A 21,138-nucleotide genomic window follows, 5' to 3' on the forward strand; every position below is an offset into this window, starting at 1 on the left:
TCAATAAAATACCTCTTACTAACCTCGTCTTCTCGGGCCATACTGTAAGTTACGGACCGAGTTTTTTCCCTTTGGGTTTACGGCGCAAGCGCGAAGCGCGCTGGCCATAAGTGGATGGGGAAAACACGAGCATCCGTAACTTACAGTAAGGACGGAGACGACGAGGTTGGTAAGATATTTATTGTATCAATACTGTGTGTCTCGCAGGTTCGGGGACGCTATTCTATTCGCACGGAAGGGCTTTAAATTTCTGACTCACGTCAAAGGCAAAACGAGACAATTTGAAATCGTTGCTGGGTTGTTAGCACGTTTTAATGCACAATTTAAAGTAAAAAAGGAGTTTTAAACTTTTACCAGCTATAAAAGTTAAGAACACTTGGCGATAAATCACGAAACATTTTGGCATCAAAACAGCTTGATATTTGATATTGATTGATTGATATTCTAATGGTTATTTCCAGTTAGAATGAACTGACATGCCAAATTTTGTAGTTAGCTTATTTCAACGGCCGCCCGTCACCCTGAAGCCTGTAGGAGCAATTTGTACATGTGCAGCCAGCAATGTTACATTGATGTGCGAAAGAGATTCAGAGCAATCCCACCCTGGAAATTTTTTTAAAATCGCTACTTCAAATTCCGAAAGGTGACGCTAAATGCATTTGGCAAACCCCTAAAAGGTGCTTACCACATATGCCACCCCCTGGCGTGCGGGCCTTTCAAATCCCCTGCAGTTGCCACTTTTGCTTGCGATCTCGACGAACTCAGACAAAATCGATGGCCGGTGGACAGACTAACGTGATAGAGACTGACGGAGTTTGAGAAGAGACAGAATAAAGAGAACTGTCAAAACACACTTTTACATTTATTTCAGAGTCATAAACGCAAAGTCAGCTCTTAGGGACTGTTCATTTTTTATAAGGTAGGGGGGGCTGGTGGGATTTGGGGGGGGCCATGCGAAAAAAAATGGCTTTCGAGGGGGGGCCATCCCAAAAAAATAAGGGAAAAAGGGGGGGTCACGTGAAATATTTTAGTAAAACTTTAAAATGGCATGATGTTTAAACATCAAAAAAATTGCTATAGAATAAACATAGAAGGCAGGATACAAATTTATTACAAACTTTCCTTCTGCTTTAAAAAAAACGTTTGGTGACAAAAAGCATTTGTAGCTACTGAAAAGAAGTATTTAACACTGTTCTTTTCGAATGCAACTTTCACTGGCACTCATCTTCATCTCCGCTGTCGTCGAGTTCTTCGTCGCCGCTTGTGCTGCTATGGGAGTCTCTTTCACCAATCCTGCAAGAAGCAGCAATGCTTCCGTCAGAGTGTACTCTTCAGGGTACATGAAAGTGTAAACATAATCTCTGACTTCCCGCTCAAGGTTGGTGGTGATTCTGCTTCTTGCAGCATTGGTGAAATAATTTCCTTCCAAGAGCTGTGCGATGTATGGCCCATCTCTTCTAAATATCGACGTGGCAACATCCTCAACTTTAAGACACTCTTCCGGGACGGCCGTTCTGAGAGGGTACACAAGGCATTGTGGAAGATCATTTCCTAGCGGGTTTCCAACACAGATTCCATAAACTCGTTGGACGTTGTTTTCAGTCCGCTTCCTCTTTCTTTCATTTGACTTTCTGCGGTTTTCTTTTTTCCTTCTCCTTTTGTTGATGTGCTGTTTGAGTATGCCTTTGAATATGCTGTTATAATTGCTCTTCTTATTTTCTAGTGCTTCCATGTCCTGCGTGACCTTCGTCAACTAAGCTTCTGTACATTTGATCTGTTTTACATTAAAACTGTAGGCAAATTCTTCGCCCTGCTTTAAAGCAAGCCCATTGGACTGAAAGAGTGTGGAATCGTGTTCCTTTACATCTTTCAATATGACATTCAACTTTTCCACCATTGCTCTGTGCTCTTTGATGGAGAAGTTCAGTTTTCTTCCATCGCTGGGCTTCAACTGGTACCCTTGCATGGAAAACTCACTCGCCCTTTCTGAACAGCCATCCGCACTTAGAAAGATTGCTTCTTTTGCTTGTAAGATGTCAAACTGCCTGTATCGTTCAGCTGTAAACCGTTTCTTAAATGACTTGTGCTTTCGCCATTATTGCGCATTTTGGAATGAGCCTCTTTCATGATGCTCATGTAGTAATGCGCTCTTTCCCCGATTGGATTAACAATATAAAGAAGAAAGAGCATGGAAGTGGCAGGCTGGTTTTATCTGACCCAGAGAGCGTTGCTCTATTTGCAGATAAGTTTATTGTCAAATCGAAGTTTGTGGTGGATTATCTTCAGCATCTTGAAGTGCTGGAATTTAAAAGGAAAAAGAGAGCAGAAGAAAAGACAAAGTTAAGTAGGGAGGAGGATTATCCTTGGACTGAGTTGTGCGAAGATTTAACCAAGCTTAAAAAGCTACGTGTTCCAGAACTAAACAAGTACTCAAACCACCACGGGCTGAAGCAGCATTTGAAAAGCAGCAAGAGTGAGAAAGTAAAGGCAATTGTAAGACATTCATGCTTGTAGCAGAAGAGTCCTCTCAGAGCTGGCCAACCAACACTGAGAAATGCCAGGACATTGACACAAAATGACAACAGGGCAAGTGCTGACAGCAGTAAAAGGGTTGAAAGTGACAATGATGAGTATGACAGTGATGCCATTGACTCTGGGGGAGAAGATGACTCAAGTGACGTCATTCTTGCATTCATCAATTCAGATGAGGAAGATGCCAATGAGAGGCCAAATGCCACACGCTCAGGGCGAGCCATAACTAGGAGATCCGAAATTGACTTCTCTTTCTTTTGATTTGTTTTTTAAACAACAGCTCTCTGTCGTATAGAGATTGTAAATATTGTCTTCATAGTCAGCACAATAACGTGAAGTAGGGGGATAATAGAGAAATATTAAAAAAGTTGAAATCTAAATATTTTTTGATCAATTTTTTTTCGGGGGGGGGGTCATCCCAAAAAATGACCATTATAAGGGGGGGCCATGTGAAAAAATTGGTAAGCTGAGGGGGGGTCATGCGATTTTTAAATGGTGCTTCCCAAATCCCACCAGCCCCCCCTCCCTCATAAAAAATGAACGGTCCCTTAAAACATGTAAACGGATGACCCCCAAGCCGATCGCGTTACGTGATCAATTTAAACCAATAAGAATCTGAGAAAATTTTGTGGTGAACTATAATCTGTGATAGTGAATAGCGTGGCAGTGTGCTCTTGTTAAGAGGGTCCACAATAGGGTTCTCAGATCCCGCTTTCCCGCCCATTTTTACTTGTTAATCCGCCATTCCGCCCTTTTTAGCCTGTAAATCCCGATCCCGTATTTTTTCAAAGACATTTCCGCGTTAATTATTAATTTATTGGATTATTAAATTAATAATTAACGCAGAAACCTTTTAAAAATAGACATCGCATAGAAGATCACAAAAGGATTCAAAGGGTAGCAGATAAGTAAGCACAAATGATTATAACGTTACTTTCTGTAAACGGTCAGTTTTGTTTTGTTTTCTTCTGCCCACGTATCAGTGAAAGAAAAAGATTGTTCATGTCCATGAGATGGCCCGTAAACACACCTGACAGTTTCCTTCAAAGCTTTCAGCGTCTTCATTTTCTGTGGGCTAAGAATTTTTCTTTTCGAATGAAGGCATTCCTGCTCGCACATCGTTTTCGTAAATATACATACATACATTACTTTATTTACCCTCGGATTTCAGAGAAGCTTATGCAGCTAATATCTCCGTGCATTTAACCATCAGATGAGAGATAGACCACCACACCGGGAACTACATCCCCTACTCTTTTCGATCAGTATGTGGGTTCATTTACATCCCATAGAATTAATGGTGAATAAGGTGTGAATATGGCGAAGCAATTTATAATGTCGCATAATTCGTCCGGTAAATCGTTGTCACCGCCATCCGGTGAAGCCATCCTGGCCAAAACAAGCCAAGCGCCCGGTCAAGCGCTCTGGAAAAGGTCGAAAGACTAATGCTGTGTTTACATTTGAGCTTTTACCAAGGTAAACAGTTACTAAGGTCAAGTTACTTAACCTTGGTACATTCGTTCAGTGTTTATACCGGCTCAAATAACTCAAGTTAATCTTTCAACATTCGCGCGCGCTGCATTAACAATGTCATGAAATCGAACTTGCACGAGGATCCCACCGCCGCGGAACAGGAACAAATTGAGGTGCCATCATTTTCATAGGCGAGGACCGCATTCCATAATATTGCGGCGAAAATTCAGTTGCTTGATCATACCCAGAGTAAGCATTGTTATATGCGTAGAAACGTGGATACGTTGTGTATGCAGCAGCATCCTCCCAGGTGGCAAAATACATCGACAATAATTACACAACAGAGGATCGAAGTTTGTCTAGAGAAAGTTGTAAATAATACTGAGAAAGAAAAATACAATGCTTTCTGTTACGCGACGGATTGTTCACCGTAAGAAGATCGATCCAATTTTTCCATGTTATTTGCCAAGATTGTCAAAACTGGAAAAGAAACGTTTTGTCGCACAATCTGCTCACCACGGGAAATGAAATATTACGCCGCCACAAGCGGATATATCTGTCATCTTGACCTTGGTTACCAACTGTAACCATGCCTGATCACAGGGTAATTACATCTTTTACCTCGGTTAAATTTCTTTTGTCTTTTGCGGCATTTACCAAAGTATCAGTTGGCGTTTACACACGGAAAATGTTTACCTAGGTAAGTAAACTCTGATACCTCGGTAAACCGTTCAAGTCTAAACACAGCATAAGAAAAACTAGAAAGGATCGGTGATAGAGGGGTGGTCAAGATTACAGGCGCAAGCGGCGAAAATGTCGGAAATGGATAGCCTGCGTAGCTTGGCGGTTTTTAAGCAATTTGAGCGCGCTAAGAAAGCGGCGAAGCTACGATAACGAGCGCCAAAGCCGCGGGGAGCCAATGGACAGATGTCATTAATATCAGAGGCCAACACAAATGATTGAAATAGGACTCAAAGACCTCATACAGTCTCATGATGCTAACGTAATCAAGCGATAATGGATACGTTTGACAGAACCTGATAGGGTAGAGAGCCGTTGCTATTCATTAGAAACCTGACATAGCTATATGCACAAAAGGTTCGTTTCTACCAGCTTGCGGTTTTTGCGCTGGTTAATTTACGAGGTCATGTAATAATTTAAATCCCGTATCCCGCTCTATTCCCCCTGCGAATCCCGCATCCCAACCCCATAAAAACACGAAATCCCACTCCCGCTCGTAATTGTAATTCCCGCTTCCCGCCCCTGTTTTCAGCTCAAATCTCGAATATCACGGCGAAAAAAAGCCAAATCCCGCATCCCGCCAAACCTATTGGGGGCCCTCTGTTAACAACATGACGGCCGCTTCTTGGCGTTTTCGAAGTGTCTGTGAAGAGGATTTAGATAAAGTTTTGAACGATTAGTAGATTTATACTAAAACAATTAAATTATTCGCTCTCGATTTTATGCGTGATAGTTGACCAGGGTGCAGCCCGGGTCAACTGCCACGCGATGGAAATCTCGAGCTCATAATCTTATTGCCTAGTATATATAATTATTAGTACGGATAGGATAGTCGATAATTCGTCGGTTGCTTGCTTTCGGTTAGCGGAATTAGGAATGCCGCAACTTGATAATGCGGGAAGTCCTAGCCAAATCATGCAGCACTTCCCACTGGATGTCCTACTATTGGGTAGGAGGCTCGTGTGTAATGCAGGAATCTACAACTTATTGACGCAATATAGGTTGTTTACCATCAGGCACTTGATGACAGATGGTTGACTTGAGAGATAGAGAGAAGAGAGAGAGCGTGTAATAATTAAGAGAAGAGAAGGGTACCGGGTTTTGAATAAAAGGTTCAAAAGAATGGAATAATGCTTAAAAACATATTATTTAAACATTTCTATAGGTAAACGGCCCGGACCAAAGACGTAAAAAAGGGCCATTTTAACGACACCAACGGCATGCGAGTTTAAATCGGTCAAATGTGCTTCTGGCCATATATGTTAAACAGACTTTGAGAGGTTTAATTTGAATGTTTAGGAACAGCTTGGGTCAGTGACACTTTGTATCGACTTCCCGTTTGGCGTGCGTCACGCAACCTTTTGAGCAACAACTGTAGTACAACCGTACCAAGCTTTCGAGCAAAAAAGTAGGTCACACCACCTGGTTTAAATTTTGCAGTCTTCAAGGTCACATCTAGAATAGAAGAGTCCGTGTTAAGATCGTTTTAGATCTTCACGAGTAGAACATTCAACACAGGTATACTAACGATGTCAATCAATCACTGACGTATGTTTTTGAATGGTTCAGTCATCCATTACATGCGTCAAGCAGTTTCTCCGGTCAAGTTCAGAGAGTGTAGCTGTCAGCTGTTAATTCAAAATAGAAATGACCGGTGTCTCTCCAAAATTGGGACGACGCATCTTTAAAGTGACTTAAATAAGGTAACTTAAATAAAACCAAGCGCTGCTTGGTTTGTACTATTTTGTATGTTCTTCGATACGTAGGTCCGTCTACTATAGAATGACGTAAACTGTCTCTGTCTGACAGGGCCCGTATGCGTCAAAATCGATTACAACAGCAGCATCAGTTAAAGTCGTTTAGAGAAGGCCATTCTTACAAGGATCCCTCTCCCGTTCTTTGCTTATGTAAAGCTGTAAATTAAAGGATTCTTATTGCCTGCGTCTTCTGTACGTATCTATTCAAAAATCCATACTCCATTTCTTCATGTGCGAAACTTACCTTTGCAGCTAAGAATAACTTGCTGACACAAAAATATCCCTATTCATAATCTAAACAAGGGAATGGTTGTAAAGTCCGACAAAAAGTTCTCTACAGTATTTAATTTGTTTAAGTTTTTGGCCTTGTCCGAGCGCGAAACACAACAGTTGTTTACTTGGACATGGTAATTAAGGCATAACGTATGAGCGAAAAACGAAAGATTGTGCATGGTCCTGGACCCTTTAGCAAAATCAGGCTTATCGTACATACATACATCACCTTTATTTCACCTCGGATTTACAAGAGTAGCTGTATAGCTAATTTCTCCGTGAAAATAATAAACAACGGAATAAATATATAATCTTTGTTTCCTGCTTTAAAGTTTGCTGGGTTTCAAAACCTTCCCCTTTATCAACTAGAAATCAGAAATACTCAGTACTGGGGTGCTAATTGTAAACGCTAGAAATAAACAAACCAATGTGGTAACACCCGACTCGTTCACAACAGGCGATAAACAAACGGTCATAAATTGCAAAAGAATAATAATACCCTCTATTATGATTGCTTCTATGGCGGCCTAATCGCCTCCCTTGATTTTTACTTACTTTTAAAACATTGTTAAAAAAAAATATTTGAATATGTGCTGGCCATCAAAGTCAAAGTAAACATAGTGTGCGGCAATGACAAAGAGACGATCTATGTGGCAATGAATAATGCACGAACCTCGGGTAAATTGCACATGAGTTATTTTACAATCACCTTTGCAGTACAAATCAAGCATAATCTTTGCTTGCTTAACATTACCCAATACAGGAAGTCATACTTAGTCCGCGAGAAGACCAACCAGTAATACGGGAAGCTGCAGATATGGTAATATATGTGTGTACGTGACAGGAGAAGCCTGCAATATGGTAATGCGATACACGCACATAACGCGAGTTCTTGTAGCGAAAGTCAAAACAATAAAATCGAGAAGGTAGGAGAAAATTACATCTTTCGTTTTTGTAAGGTTTTCTCTGTCGTGCCATATGGTTCGATTTTAGTTACAATCAAATGTGTTGGTCAACATGGCTTAGTTTGGACCGTATCCTTGGCTCCCTCTTCCTCTTGTTTGCGCGGGGGCCGTTTGAATGACTTCAGCCGGTTTACAAAATGGGAACGTGAATACTCCGGCCGGATGTGATTGCTATCACAGTTTATGGCAAACGTTCCGTACAGATTTTGTTTGTTAAAGGAGAACCTCACTCCAAAAAGATTGCTTTTTTGTCGTCACCTATAGCAAGTAAACATTCGGCTTTTCCACTCACCGAAGTTTCAGCCTCTAAAGTACCTGCTATGCTGAAGAAATTCGTCTCGTAAGAAGCCGCAAATTCGACTTAGGCTAAACTTAGTGCGAGGTTTCTATTAGCGTTGACAAGAAATATACGTTTTTTGGATGACCTCCTACTTTCATTAAAATACATTTATACGCTAGTCTGTGTAAAGACACCTGCCATGTTTGCGTCAAATGAGTCCACCGTATGAATGAAGTTACGATGTTTTCACAATGCGTAAGAGCAGCCCACGAAAAATAATTATAACGTTGACGCTGACATCCCCCGGAACAGCAAATGGCGTCTAGCAGCAGGAAGAACTGCCTCCGGGAGCGCATATAAGGAGGATGTCCAGAACAAAGCATACATAGAGTTCATTTGCTCAAGCCATTAGGAGAGCGCAAGAATTGCTGTTGCTGTCTCGCCCTAATATCGTTGAAAGATCCAGCCACAAGGGTAAGAGTCAACGTTGTATTTCTCATTAACATTTAACTACGAGGTACTATCTAAAGTAGCTAATAGAGTAACAATAATCACGAGCACTAATCCTGGTGAAAAGAGCTTATATTTTACCGAGTTGCCGAAAGGTCCGCGTCACGCTATAACGCGCGGGTACCGCTCTGATGTTCACTGGAAAGTCCACTGGAAAGTCCACTGGAAGCTTTTACACCAATACAAATCATACGTTATACAATTTATTGTCGAGCCTTTAAGCCTTTGTAGGGAACGAGCCGTTTCATGTACCTTCCCTGGAGCATTTCAAATTAATTTCTCTATCATACGAACGTCACACAAAACTGCAAAATGTGCTGTGAAATCCTCCAAAATTTGGAAATAAACTCTTGCAATTAACAGCTGGAAAATTCAATAAGCATTTTAATTTTCATCTGCCTCTGCGCTTCCAATTCATGAAAGAATTATACTTGAAAATTGCATCCCGAAACATTATATGTTAATTTGAATGTTTTTGTTCCTAACGAATACGCTGATAGAATGAAAAGAATTACAAGGCATTGTTTGGGGGCGGTTAGCGCTAGCCACGAAATTAATTAGAATAAGAAAATAACACCTTTATATCCCAGGAATTTCCATCGCAACTTTTTTTTCCTTTTTTTTCCGTAAGCGACAAGCTGTAGATACCACCAAATATGTGAATCCCAGCATGAATTGTCACTCAAATTCAACGTTGGTTACATTGAATTAATTTTTGTTACCAGTTACGAAACATGAAGCCGGTGACCTGCGTCGGTTCAGCTGAAGAAGTTGAACTCAATATGTGCACGCCTGTGGAAGATGCCAAGCCCATGACTGGAGAGGACTGTGTTGATTTTTGTTCATTCGAACACAAATTCATTGGAGAAAAAATCGAGTTGAGACAAGCCGAGCTAAGACATATCGAGCTTCCAAATGGTGTGGAGATGTCATTCGGGCAAATCATAGCACTTGCAGGAGATTTTTATGGTATACCAGAGCATCCAATTATCGATCCTTCTAAAGGAATAAACCAAGCTGATTCTGATCGTCAGCAGCGCTTCCTTGCTGCATACAACTCTCTGGCTCGTGCACCAAAGGACAAATTACAGAAAGAGTTGAACAAGCTGATCACGGCATTAGACAAAGAAAGCAAAACAGGTGCAAGCATCGGCAACAAAGAATGGGACCAAATCACCGGTGGGATGTGGCTAGGTGGCCTGCCGATTAAACATGGACGGATGTTGAAATTAGCTCAGAATAATTACGACCATTTCCTTCCTCACGCTAAAGACGCGTATCTAGCGGGTCATCTGTTAGCTCTGAACAAAGCGAGAGAAGCGAGTGAATATGTAGGGGATGAGAGTAAGAGATTCCTTCATGAAGCATTATCGTTGGAAGGGTTTGCTTGTCATTTTCTTACTGACAGCTTCTCTAGTGGACACATCAGGTAAATGATATGTTACATATTTTCTTATACTTCTAAGTGTAATTAAAATATCTGTTGATTTAGAAATTTGTCGAATAGAAAATAATTAATTCATACATCGGCGTCCACTTATTTTTAATATCAAAACACAAACGTTCCTCCAATTATCATTTCCTCTGTATTTCCCGTATTAAACCTTTTTTCTACAACAACATTTTTCCACGAATATATGGACTCTACATTTAGTAACAAAGCTCCTTCATGTCTTGTTATTACAGGACGCCAAGAGTTCAGTTGAGAAAGGAAACCACTCCAGCCAATGTTGGCCACTTACTTAGTAAGTGCATGCACGATGAAGATGGGGAATTTGGCCTGCGCGTAACAAACGTAAGAGCAGATAAGTGGACATCATATGGAGATGGAATGCTTCTACATGAAAAGAGCAAGGACAATTTAAAGCTTGTAACCGAGGCTGTGCGGCTATCAGTTGATCAGGTGTACAAAGCTTACAGGAACCCCACAAAAACTCTTGAAACAACTGTGGTGACCGATCTGATTCCATTTGTTGACCAGGAAGAGAAAAACACACATCCATTGTTCCAAGTCAAAGACGATAAACTCTGTAGAAGGTCAAAAGTCAATGATCTACACGACCATAGAACAGTGACTAGTTGGTGGGGAACGAAGACCCTTTTTCAAACTGTACTTGTTCATAGCAAAAGTAGTTTATAATAACACGTACAGTACTTTATAATAACAAAGTGCTGATATTATCAAGTAGAATAACTGGAGCATGCACGGTATTTACTGGAGTTAACAATATATTTAGTTTTTTTAGTTTTATAAATGGTTCTGCTGTATTTATTCATTGAACTTTTCCTCCGCTGTTCTATTTATTTCCGATCAAATCCAAGTAAACCGATTGACCGTAACAACATTTTAGAAATGAAAATTTACTAAGATGGTAACGATTTGTAGAGAACCTTTAGTTGAAGCCTTCTAAATAATAAAGGGATTTTAGTGTACATTTCGGGTTTGATCTGTGTTTACTTTTCTGTAAATTAAGGCTGTAATATTGTTGTCTATTTCTACTTATGCAATCCCTAGATACATTTCACATATTGCCAACTCGATATTTGTATTCCACACCAGCATGCATCAGTAGAAACAGCTTCCTACACGCGATTGATCGTCTGGATCGTTGCGTCATGTTTTATATTGCCATTGTTATGTTGTCATTGTTTTACCGTTATATTGTTATATTGTCAGGACCGTAGCAGTATGAGGCAAACCGAGGCACTTAGCCCACTTTTTTTTGGTTGTTGTTGTTGTTATTTGGAAGGGGGAAAGTAAAACACTACTGGCAAATAAATAAACACCCCAAATACCTAGGAAGTGAATTGAACCATAGACCTTACCTCAGTCAGAATTTTGTTTTATGACTGAGGCTGTATGGGCTGTTTGGGCGTCTTTCATGTTGATGTGAATTACTTTCCTTTCGCAATTTTAAGCTCTTTTAGCACTACATCCATTAAGGCGATAAACTTCAAATTTGGTGACTTTTTGTAAAGTCTACCTGGGAACAATTTCGATGACATGTTAACAGTTAACAAGCTTGACATTTCTTTGGTACCCGAATTTGACTGGTATGTTTTTGTAATTTTGAATTTCCTTAGAAAAAAAAATTGTCATCTTTCTTGAAGTCACTTTTACTTTTAAGATATTTTTAGCTTTCTTGATCCGTTTTGATTATTTCAGAGTCAGTGTTGAGGTTTTCTATAGCTGCGTAGAAAACTGGTTTTCTCTTTATAGCTTTTAAACATCATAAATCTGGCCAAGCTGACAGCTGTTTGTAAATAATGGCGTGAGTTCAACGACATGTGACGTTATAGTGCCTTGTTAGAGACCTCAAAGGCGATATTTTTGGACACGCTCCATGTATATGAGGAATACAATGGATGCAGTTGAAGGAGTCTGTTCTGAACAAATAATAAAACAAAATTAAATTACCTCGCCGTCGGTTGATCAAGTGGCCGATAACGTTAGGGACGGACCATTAGAAAAGTGATGGGGGATGGGAAAAATATTCATGCAAGGGAGGGCGACTGAAAAAGAAAATCGTGCTAAGAAAAAATGAAGAAAAAAGTTTCTGCAGAATGAATTGCACTGTCAGGCTTACAAACTGTACTCTCCTGAATGGCAACTTGGCAGCCACTTTATACTGCAGTTTTAATTTCTTTGTCCTGGTGCAATCCCCATCGACCTGGTTTTCTCTACAATTAGGAAAGCGGACATTTTTCCCTTTCAAGGCTAATATATTTTGCGCCCAGCAACCTCATCATGGACTCTAGTAGCCAAACATGCTTGCAGAAAAACCCTCATGGATAACCATGGCTTAAAAGTGATAAAAAAACATGTTCTTTAAATAGCCATCCTGCTTGATTTGTTGGCAATTAAGCAAGCACATACCGTGTTTTGACAGCCTCGACATGTAGGAGGTGATAAATGACGATTGTGGGCACAGATGTGCACATCCATGGCGAACCGTAACACTTTCCCTAAGATGGCCGTTAAGATCAACGTCGGACAAACGTCGAAATCAAAGACAATCATGCAGGTTTTTTATAACACAACTGATGCATTTCGTATGGGCAGTTTCAATCCAGTTTAGGTTTTTCACAAAGTAAACGACGCCTTATAATTCAACTCCAATCGGTACATTAAATTAATCAGCTGAAAATCGTGGAAAACGTACCAAAAATGCTTCTATTTTTTTCCGTTCGCGAACCGTGCAAAAGACCCCCCTGTACGACCCTCTTAAATGTGTCAGATGTTTGGTTATGTTTACCCCCGGAATATAATTTTCACTAAAGCAAAACGATTGTGTGAAAGACATAAAAAAAGAACATTTGTTTGAAGCCTGTTCCAGGCAATCAGATTGTGGCGAGTGTCAAGATTAAGATTGCGGCAGTAGAATATTGCCTCCCCTACCCAAAAAAAAATTCGTCTAGGGGACTCGACCTCCCAAAACAAAAAAACCTGCAGAGGCAGTGGACGTGGGAAATAATTCCTGCAAGTTGAAAAAGTCCTCCCCACCCCATCACTTTTCTACTCGTCCGTCCCTTAATACTATCTAAAGGAAAACCTTTTCCATTCAAGCGTGTAGTTAAATAAGTCACAGCGCTAACAAACGATAACAAAAGCTAACAAAGCCTTCCCGCGCCGAATGTCTCCCCTTTTTTTTGTGCGCATTGATTTGCGCTGCGCCCCAACTAACGGAACACCTGGAAGTGGCTATGTGCCGGATAAATTGCTCTCAAGAAAATATCGCAGCATGTTTTGTCCACATTTATCCACCGGATAGGGTTATTCGTCTTTTGGTTTCTGCTTTCTGAGAATATCAATAAAATACCTCTTACTAACCTCGTCTTCTCGGGCCATACTGTAAGTTACGGACCGAGTTTTTTCCCTTTGGGTTTACGGCGCAAGCGCGAAGCGCGCTGGCCATAAGTGGATGGGGAAAACACGAGCATCCGTAACTTACAGTAAGGACGGAGACGACGAGGTTGGTAAGATATTTATTGTATCAATACTGTGTGTCTCGCAGGTTCGGGGACGCTATTCTATTCGCACGGAAGGGCTTTAAATTTCTGACTCACGTCAAAGGCAAAACGAGACAATTTGAAATCGTTGCTGGGTTGTTAGCACGTTTTAATGCACAATTTAAAGTAAAAAAGGAGTTTTAAACTTTTACCAGCTATAAAAGTTAAGAACACTTGGCGATAAATCACGAAACATTTTGGCATCAAAACAGCTTGATATTTGATATTGATTGATTGATATTCTAATGGTTATTTCCAGTTAGAATGAACTGACATGCCAAATTTTGTAGTTAGCTTATTTCAACGGCCGCCCGTCACCCTGAAGCCTGTAGGAGCAATTTGTCCATGTGCAGCCAGCAATGTTACATTGATGTGCGAAAGAGATTCAGAGCAATCCCACCCTGGAAATTTTTTTAAAATCGCTACTTCAAATTCCGAAAGGTGACGCTAAATGCATTTAGCAAACCCCTAAAAGGTGCTTACCACATATGCCACCCCCTGGCGTGCGGGCCTTTCAAATCCCCTACAGTTGCCACTTTTGCTTGCGATCTCGACGAACTCAGACAAAATCGATGGTCGGTGGACAGACTAACGTGATAGAGACTGACGGAGTTTGAGAAGAGACAGAATAAAGAGAACTGTCAAAACACACTTTTACATTTATTTCAGAGTCATAAACGCAAAGTCAGCTCTTAAAACATGTAAACGGATGACCCCCAAGCCGATCGCGTTACGTGATCAATTTAAACCAATAAGAATCTGAGAAAATTTTGTGGTGAACTATAATCTGTGATAGTGAGTAGCGTGGCAGTGTGCTCTTGTTAAGAGGGTCCACAATAGGGTTCTCAGATCCCGCTTTCCCGCCCATTTTTACTTGTTAATCCGCCATTCCGCCCTTTTTAGCCTGTAAATCCCGATCCCGTATTTTTTCAAAGACATTTCCGCGTTAATTATTAATTTATTGGATTATTAAATTAATAATTAACGCAGAAACCTTTTAAAAATAGACATCGCATAGAAGATCACAAAAGGATTCAAAGGGTAGCAGATAAGTAAGCACAAATGATTATAACGTTACTTTCTGTAAACGGTCAGTTTTGTTTTGTTTTCTTCTGCCCACGTATCAGTGAAAGAAAAAGATTGTTCATGTCCATGAGATGGCCCGTAAACACACCTGACAGTTTCCTTCAAAGCTTTCAGCGTCTTCATTTTCTGTGGGCTAAGAATTTTTCTTTTCGAATGAAGGCATTCCTGCTCGCACATCGTTTTCGTAAATATACATACATACATTACTTTATTTACCCTCGGATTTCAGAGAAGCTTATGCAGCTAATATCTCCGTGCATTTAACCATCAGATGAGAGATAGACCACCACACCGGGAACTACATCCCCTACTCTTTTCGATCAGTATGTGGGTTCATTTACATCCCATAGAATTAATGGTGAATAAGGTGTGAATATGGCGAAGCAATTTATAATGTCGCATAATTCGTCCGGTACATTGTTGTCACCGAAAACAAAACAAGCCAAGCGCCCGGTCAAGCGCTCTGGAAAAGGTCGAAAGACTAAGAAAAACTAGAAAGGATCGGTGGCAGAGGGGTGGTCAAGATTACAGGCGCAAGCGGCGAAAATGTCGGAAATGGATAGCCTGCGTAGCTTGGCGGCTTTTAAGCAATTTGAGCGCGCTAAGAAAGCGGCGAAGCCACGATAACGAGCGCCAAAGCCGCGGGGAGCCAATGGACAGATGTCATTAATATCAGAGGCCAACACAAATGATTGAAATAGGACTCAAAGACCTCATACAGTCTCATGATGCTAACGTAATCAAGCGATAATGGATACGTTTGACAGAACCTGATAGGGTAGAGAGCCGTTGCTATTCATTAGAAACCTGACATAGCTATATGCACAAAAGGTTCGTTTCTACCAGCTTGCGGTTTTTGCGCTGGTTAATTTACGAGGTCATGTAATAATTTAAATCCCGTATCCCGCTCTATTCCCCCTGCGAATCCCGCATCCCAACCCCATAAAAACACGAAATCCCACTCCCGCTCGTAATTGTAATTCCCGCTTCCCGCCCCTGTTTTCAGCTCAAATCTCGAATATCACGGCGAAAAAAAGCCAAATCCCGCATCCCGCCAAACCTATTGGGGGCCCTCTGTTAACAACATGACGGCCGCTTCTTGGCGTTTTCGAAGTGTCTGTGAAGAGGATTTAGATAAAGTTTTGAACGATTAGTAGATTTATACTAAAACAATTAAATTATTCGCTCTCGATTTTATGCGTGATAGTTGACCAGGGTGCAGCCCGGGTCAACTGCCACGCGATGGAAATCTCGAGCTCATAATCTTATTGCCTAGTATATATAATTATTAGTACTGCTAGGGTAGTCGATAATTCGTCGGTTGCTTGCTTTCGGTTAGCGGAATTAGGAATGCCGCAACTTGATAATGCAGGAAGTCCTAGCCAAATAATGCAGCACTTCCCAGTGGATGTCCTACTATTGGGTAGGAGGCCCGTGTGTAATGCAGGAATCTACAACTTATTGACGCAATATATGTTGTTTACCATCAGCCACTTGATGACAGATGGTTGACTTGAGAGATAGAGAGAAGAGAGAGAGCGTGTAATAATTAAGAGAAGAGAAGGGTACCGGGTTTTGAATAAAAGGTTCAAAAGAATGGAATAATGCTTAAAAACATATTATTTAAACATTTCTGTAGGTAAACGGCCCTGACCAAAGACGTAAAAAAGGGCCATTTTAACGACACCCACGGCATGCGAGTTTAAATCGGTCAAATGTGCTTCCAGCCAGATATGTTAAAGAGACTTTGAGAGGTTTAATTTGAATGTTTAGGAACAGCTTGGGTCAGTGACACTTTGTATCGACTTCGCGTTTGGCGTGCGTCACGCAACCTTTTGAGCAACAACTGTAGTACAACCGTACCAAGCTTTCGAGCAAAAAAGTAGGTCACATCTTCAAGGTCACATCTAGAATAGAAGAGTCCGTGTTGAGATCGTTTTAGATCTTCACGAGTAGAACATTCAACACAGGTTTACTAACGATGTCAATCAATCACTGACGTATGTTTTTGAATGGTTCAGTCATCCATTACATGCGTCAAGCAGTTTTTCCGGTCAAGTTCAGAGAGTGTAGCTGTCAGCTGTTAATTCAAAATAGAAATGATCGGTGTTTCTCCAAAATTGGGGCGACGCATCTTTAAAGTGACATAACTGATTTAATTCCAATCTACCATCTTAAAGTTACCAGGTAACTTAAATAAAGCCAAGCGCTGCTTGTTTTGTATTATTTTGTATGTTCTTCGATACGTAGGTCCGTCTACTATAGAATGACGTAAACTGTCTCTGTCTGACAGGGCCCGTATGCGTCAAAATCGATTACAACAGCAGCATCAGTTAAAGTCGTTTAGAGAAGGCCATTCTTACAAGGATCCCTCTCCCGTTCTTTGCTTATGTAAAGCTGTAAATTAAAGGATTCTTATTGCCTGCGTCTTCTGTACGTATCTATTCAAAAATCCATACTCCATTTCTTCATGTGCGAAACTTACCTTTGCAGCTAAGAATAACTTGCTGACACAAAAATATCCCTATTCATAATCTAAACAAGGGAATGGTTGTAAAGTCCGACAAAAAGTTCTCTACAGTATTTAATTTGTTTAAGTTTTTGGCCTTGTCCGAGCGCGAAACACAACAGTTGTTTACTTGGACATGGTAATTAAGGCATAACGTATGAGCGAAAAACGAAAGATTGTGCATGGTCCTGGACCCTTTAGCAAAATCAGGCTTATCGTACATACATACATCACCTTTATTTCACCTCGGATTTACAAGAGTAGCTGTATAGCTAATTTCTCCGTGAAAATAATAAACAACGGAATAAATATATAATCTTTGTTTCCTGCTTTAAAGTTTGCCGGGTTTCAAAACCTTCCCCTTTATCAACTAGAAATCAGAAATACTCAGTACTGGAGTGCTAATTGTAAACGCTAGAAATAAACAAACCAATGTGGTAACACCCGACTCGTCCACAACAGGCGATAAACAAACGGTCATAAATTGCAAAAGAATAATAATACCCTCTATTATGATTGCTTCTATGGCGGCCTAATCGCCTCCCTTGATTTTTACTTACTTTTAAAACATTGTTAAAAAAAAATATTTGAATATGTGCTGGCCATCAAAGTCAAAGTAAACATAGTGTGCGGCAATGACAAAGAGACGATCTATATGGCAATGAATAATGCACGAACCTCGGGTAAATTGCACATGAGTTATTTTACAATCACCTTTGCAGTACAAATCAAGCATAATCTTTGCTTGCTTAACATTACCCAATACAGGAAGTCATACTTAGTCCGCGAGAAGACCAACCAGTAATACGGGAAGCTGCAGATATGGTAATATATGTCTGTACGTGACAGGTGACAGGAGAAGCCTGCAATATGGTAATGCGATACCCGCACATAACGCGAGTTCTTGTAGCGAAAGTCAAAACAATAAAATCGAGAAGGTAGGAGAAAATTACATCTTTCGTTTTTGTAAGGTTTTTTCTGTCGTGCCATATGGTTCGATTTTAGTTACAATCAAATGTGTTGGTCAACATGGCTTAGTTTGGACCGTATCCTTGGCTCCCTCTTCCTCTTGTTTGCGCGGGGGCCGTTTGAATGACTTCAGCCGGTTTACGAAATGGGAACGTGAATACTCCGGCCGGATGTGATTGCTATCACAGTTTATGGCAAACGTTCCGTACAGATTTTGTTTGTTAAAGGAGAACCTCACTGCAAAAAGGTTGCTTTTTTGTCGTCACCTATAGCAAGTAAACATTCGGCTTTTCCACTCACCGAAGTTTCAGCCTCTAAAGTGCCTGCTATGCTGAAGAAATTCGTCTCGTAAGAAGCCGAAAATTCGACTTAGGCTAAACTTAGTGCGAGGTTTCTATTAGCGTTGACAAGAAATATACGTTTTTTGGATGACCTCCTACTTTCATTAAAATACATTTATACGCTAGTCTGTGTAAAGACACCTGCCATGTTTGCGTCAAATGAGTCCACCGTATGAATGAAGTTACGATGTTTTCACAATGCGTAAGAGCAGCCCACGAAAAATAATTATAACGTTGACGCTGACATCCCCCGGAAGAGCGAATGGCGTCTAGTAGCAGGAAGAACTGCCTCCGGAAGCGCATATAAGGAGGATGTCCAGAACAAAGCATACATAGAGTTCATTTGCTCAAGCCATTAGGAGAGCGCAAGAATTGCTGTTGCTGTCTCGCCCTAATATCGTTGAAAGATACAGCCACAAGGGTAAGAGTCAACGTTGTATTTCTCATTAACATTTAACTACGAGGTACTATCTAAAGTAGCTAATAGAGTAACAATAATCACGAGCACTTATCCTGGTGAAAAGAGCTTATATTTTACCGAGTTGCCGAAAGGTCCGCGTCACGCTATAACGCGCGGGTACCGCTCTGATGTTCACTGGAAAGTCCACTGGAAAGTCCACTGGAAGCTTTTACACCAATACAAATCATACGTTGTACAGTTTATTGTCGAGCCTTTAAGCCTTTGTAGGGAACGAGCCGTTTCATGTACCTTCCCTGGAGCATTTCAAATTAATTTCTCTATCATACGAACGTCACACAAAACTGCAGAATGTGCTGTGAAATCCTCCAAAATTTGGAAATAATTTTCTTGAAAACTCTTGCAATTAACAGCTGGAAAATTCAATAAGCATTTTAATTTTCATCTGCCTCTGCGCTTCCAATTCATGAAAGAATTATACTTGAAAATTGCATCCCGAAACATAATATGTTAATTTGAATGTTTTTGTTCCTAACGAATACGCTGATAGAATGAAAAGAATTACAAGGCATTGTTTGGGGGCGGTTAGCGCTAGCCACGAAATTAATTAGAATAAGAAAATAACACCTTTATATCCCAGGAATTTCCATCGCAACTTTTTTTTCCTTTTTTTTCCGTAAGCGACAAGCTGTAGATACCACCAAATATGTGAATCCCAGCATGAATTGTCACTCAAATTCAACGTTGGTTACATTGAATTAATTTTTGTTACCAGTTACGAAACATGAAGCCGGTGACCTGCGTCGGTTCAGCTGAAGAAGTTGAACTCAATATGTGCACGCCTGTGGAAGATGCCAAGCCCATGACTGGAGAGGACTGTGTTGATTTTTGTTCATTCGAACACAAATTCATTGGAGAACAAATCGAGTTGAGACAAGCCGAGCTAAGACATCTCGAGCTTCCAAATGGTGTGGAGATGTCATTCGGGCAAATCATAGCACTTGCAGGAGATTTTTATGGTATACCAGAGCATCCAATTATCGATCCTTCTAAAGGAATAAACCAAGCTGATTCTGATCGTCAGCAGCGCTTCCTTGCTGCATACAACTCTCTGGCTCGTGCACCAAAGGACAAATTACAGAAAGAGTTGAACAAGCTGATCACGGCATTAGACAAAGAAAGCCAAACAGGTGCAAGCATCGGCAACAAAGAATGGGACCAAATCACCGGTGGGATGTGGCTAGGTGGCCTGCCGATTAAACATGGACGGATGTTGGAATTAGCTCAGAATAATTACGACCATTTCCTTCCTCACGCTAAAGACGCATATCTTGCGGGTCATCTGTTAGCTCTGAACAAAGCGAGAGAAGCGAGTGAATATGCAGGGGATGAGAGTAAGAGATTCCTTCATGAAGCATTATCGTTGGACGGGTTTGCTTGTCATTTTCTTACTGACAGCTTCTCCAGTGGACACATCAGGTAAATGACATGTTACATATTTTCTTATACTTCTAAGTGTAATTAAAATATCTCTTGATTTAGAAGTTTGTCGAATAGAAAATAATTAATCCATACATCGGCGTCCACTTATTTTTAATATCAAAACACAAACGTTCCTCCAATTATCATTTCCTCTGTATTTCCCGTATTAAACCTTTTTTCCACAACAACATTTTTCCACGAATATATGGACTCTACATTTAGTAACAAAGCTCTTTCATGTCTTGTTATTACAGGACGCCAAGAGTTCAGTTGAGAAAGGAAACCACTCCAGCCAGTGTTGGCCACTTACTTTGTAAGTGCATGCACGATGAAGATGGGGAATTTGGCCTGCGCGTAACAAACGTAAGAGCAGATAAGTGGACATCATATGGAGATGGAATGCTTCTACATGAAAAGAGCAAGGACAATTTAAAGCTTGTAATCGAGGCTGTGCGGCTATCAGTTGATCAGGTGTACAAAGCTTACAGGAACCCCACAAAAACTCTTGAAACAACTGTGGTGACCGATCTGATTCCATTTGTTGACCAGGAAGAGAAAAACACACATCCATTGTTCCAAGTCAAAGACGATAAACTCTGTAGAAGGTCAAAAGTCAATGATCTACACGACCATAGAACAGTGACTAGTTGGTGGGGAACGAAGACCCTTTCTCAAACTGTACTTGTTCATAGCAAAAGTAGTTTATAATAACACGTACAGTACTTTATAATAACAAAGTGCTGATATTATCAAGTAGAATAAGTGGAGCATGCACGGTATTTACTGGAGTTA

General features: G+C 40.6%; 2 protein-coding genes across 3 annotated transcripts; both read left to right on the forward strand.

The window, feature by feature from the left end:
- The first annotated feature begins 8,205 nt into the window (after window positions 1–8,205).
- Window positions 8,206–11,080, forward strand: LOC145500163 (uncharacterized). Of its 2 annotated transcripts, XM_081479642.1 has the most exons (3): window positions 8,206–8,495; window positions 9,257–9,960; window positions 10,218–11,080. In XM_081479642.1, the coding sequence occupies exons 2-3, from the start codon at window positions 9,266–9,268 to the stop codon at window positions 10,669–10,671; spliced, it is 1,149 nt and encodes a 382-aa protein (XP_081335768.1). In that variant the 5' UTR covers window positions 8,206–8,495; window positions 9,257–9,265; the 3' UTR covers window positions 10,672–11,080. The 2 variants fall into 2 exon arrangements, with proteins under 2 accessions (XP_081335768.1, XP_081335769.1); XM_081479643.1 differs by lacking the exon at window positions 8,206–8,495 and having other exon boundaries at window positions 9,067–9,960.
- An 8,203-nt stretch (window positions 11,081–19,283) lies between these two features.
- LOC145500627 (uncharacterized) lies at window positions 19,284–21,054 on the forward strand. Its single transcript, XM_081480145.1, has 2 exons — window positions 19,284–20,343; window positions 20,601–21,054. Exons 1-2 carry the CDS (start codon window positions 19,649–19,651, stop codon window positions 21,052–21,054), a joined length of 1,149 nt encoding a protein of 382 aa, XP_081336271.1. The 5' UTR covers window positions 19,284–19,648.
- The last annotated feature ends 84 nt before the right edge of the window (window positions 21,055–21,138 follow it).

This window comes from Orbicella franksi, chromosome 10 (assembly GCF_964199315.1).
Source record: "Orbicella franksi chromosome 10, jaOrbFran1.1, whole genome shotgun sequence".
Classification (NCBI taxonomy): Eukaryota; Metazoa; Cnidaria; class Anthozoa; order Scleractinia; family Merulinidae; genus Orbicella; species Orbicella franksi.

Coding starts and splice junctions, on each gene's coding strand:
- LOC145500627 (XM_081480145.1), top strand. CDS start 19,649: ATGAAGCCGGTGACCTGCGTCGGTTCAGCTGAAGAAGTTGAACTCAAT. Junction 20,344..20,600: donor TTCTCCAGTGGACACATCAG/GTAAATGACATG, acceptor TTGTTATTACAG/GACGCCAAGAGTTCAGTTGA.
- LOC145500163 (XM_081479642.1), top strand. CDS start 9,266: ATGAAGCCGGTGACCTGCGTCGGTTCAGCTGAAGAAGTTGAACTCAAT. Junction 9,961..10,217: donor TTCTCTAGTGGACACATCAG/GTAAATGATATG, acceptor TTGTTATTACAG/GACGCCAAGAGTTCAGTTGA.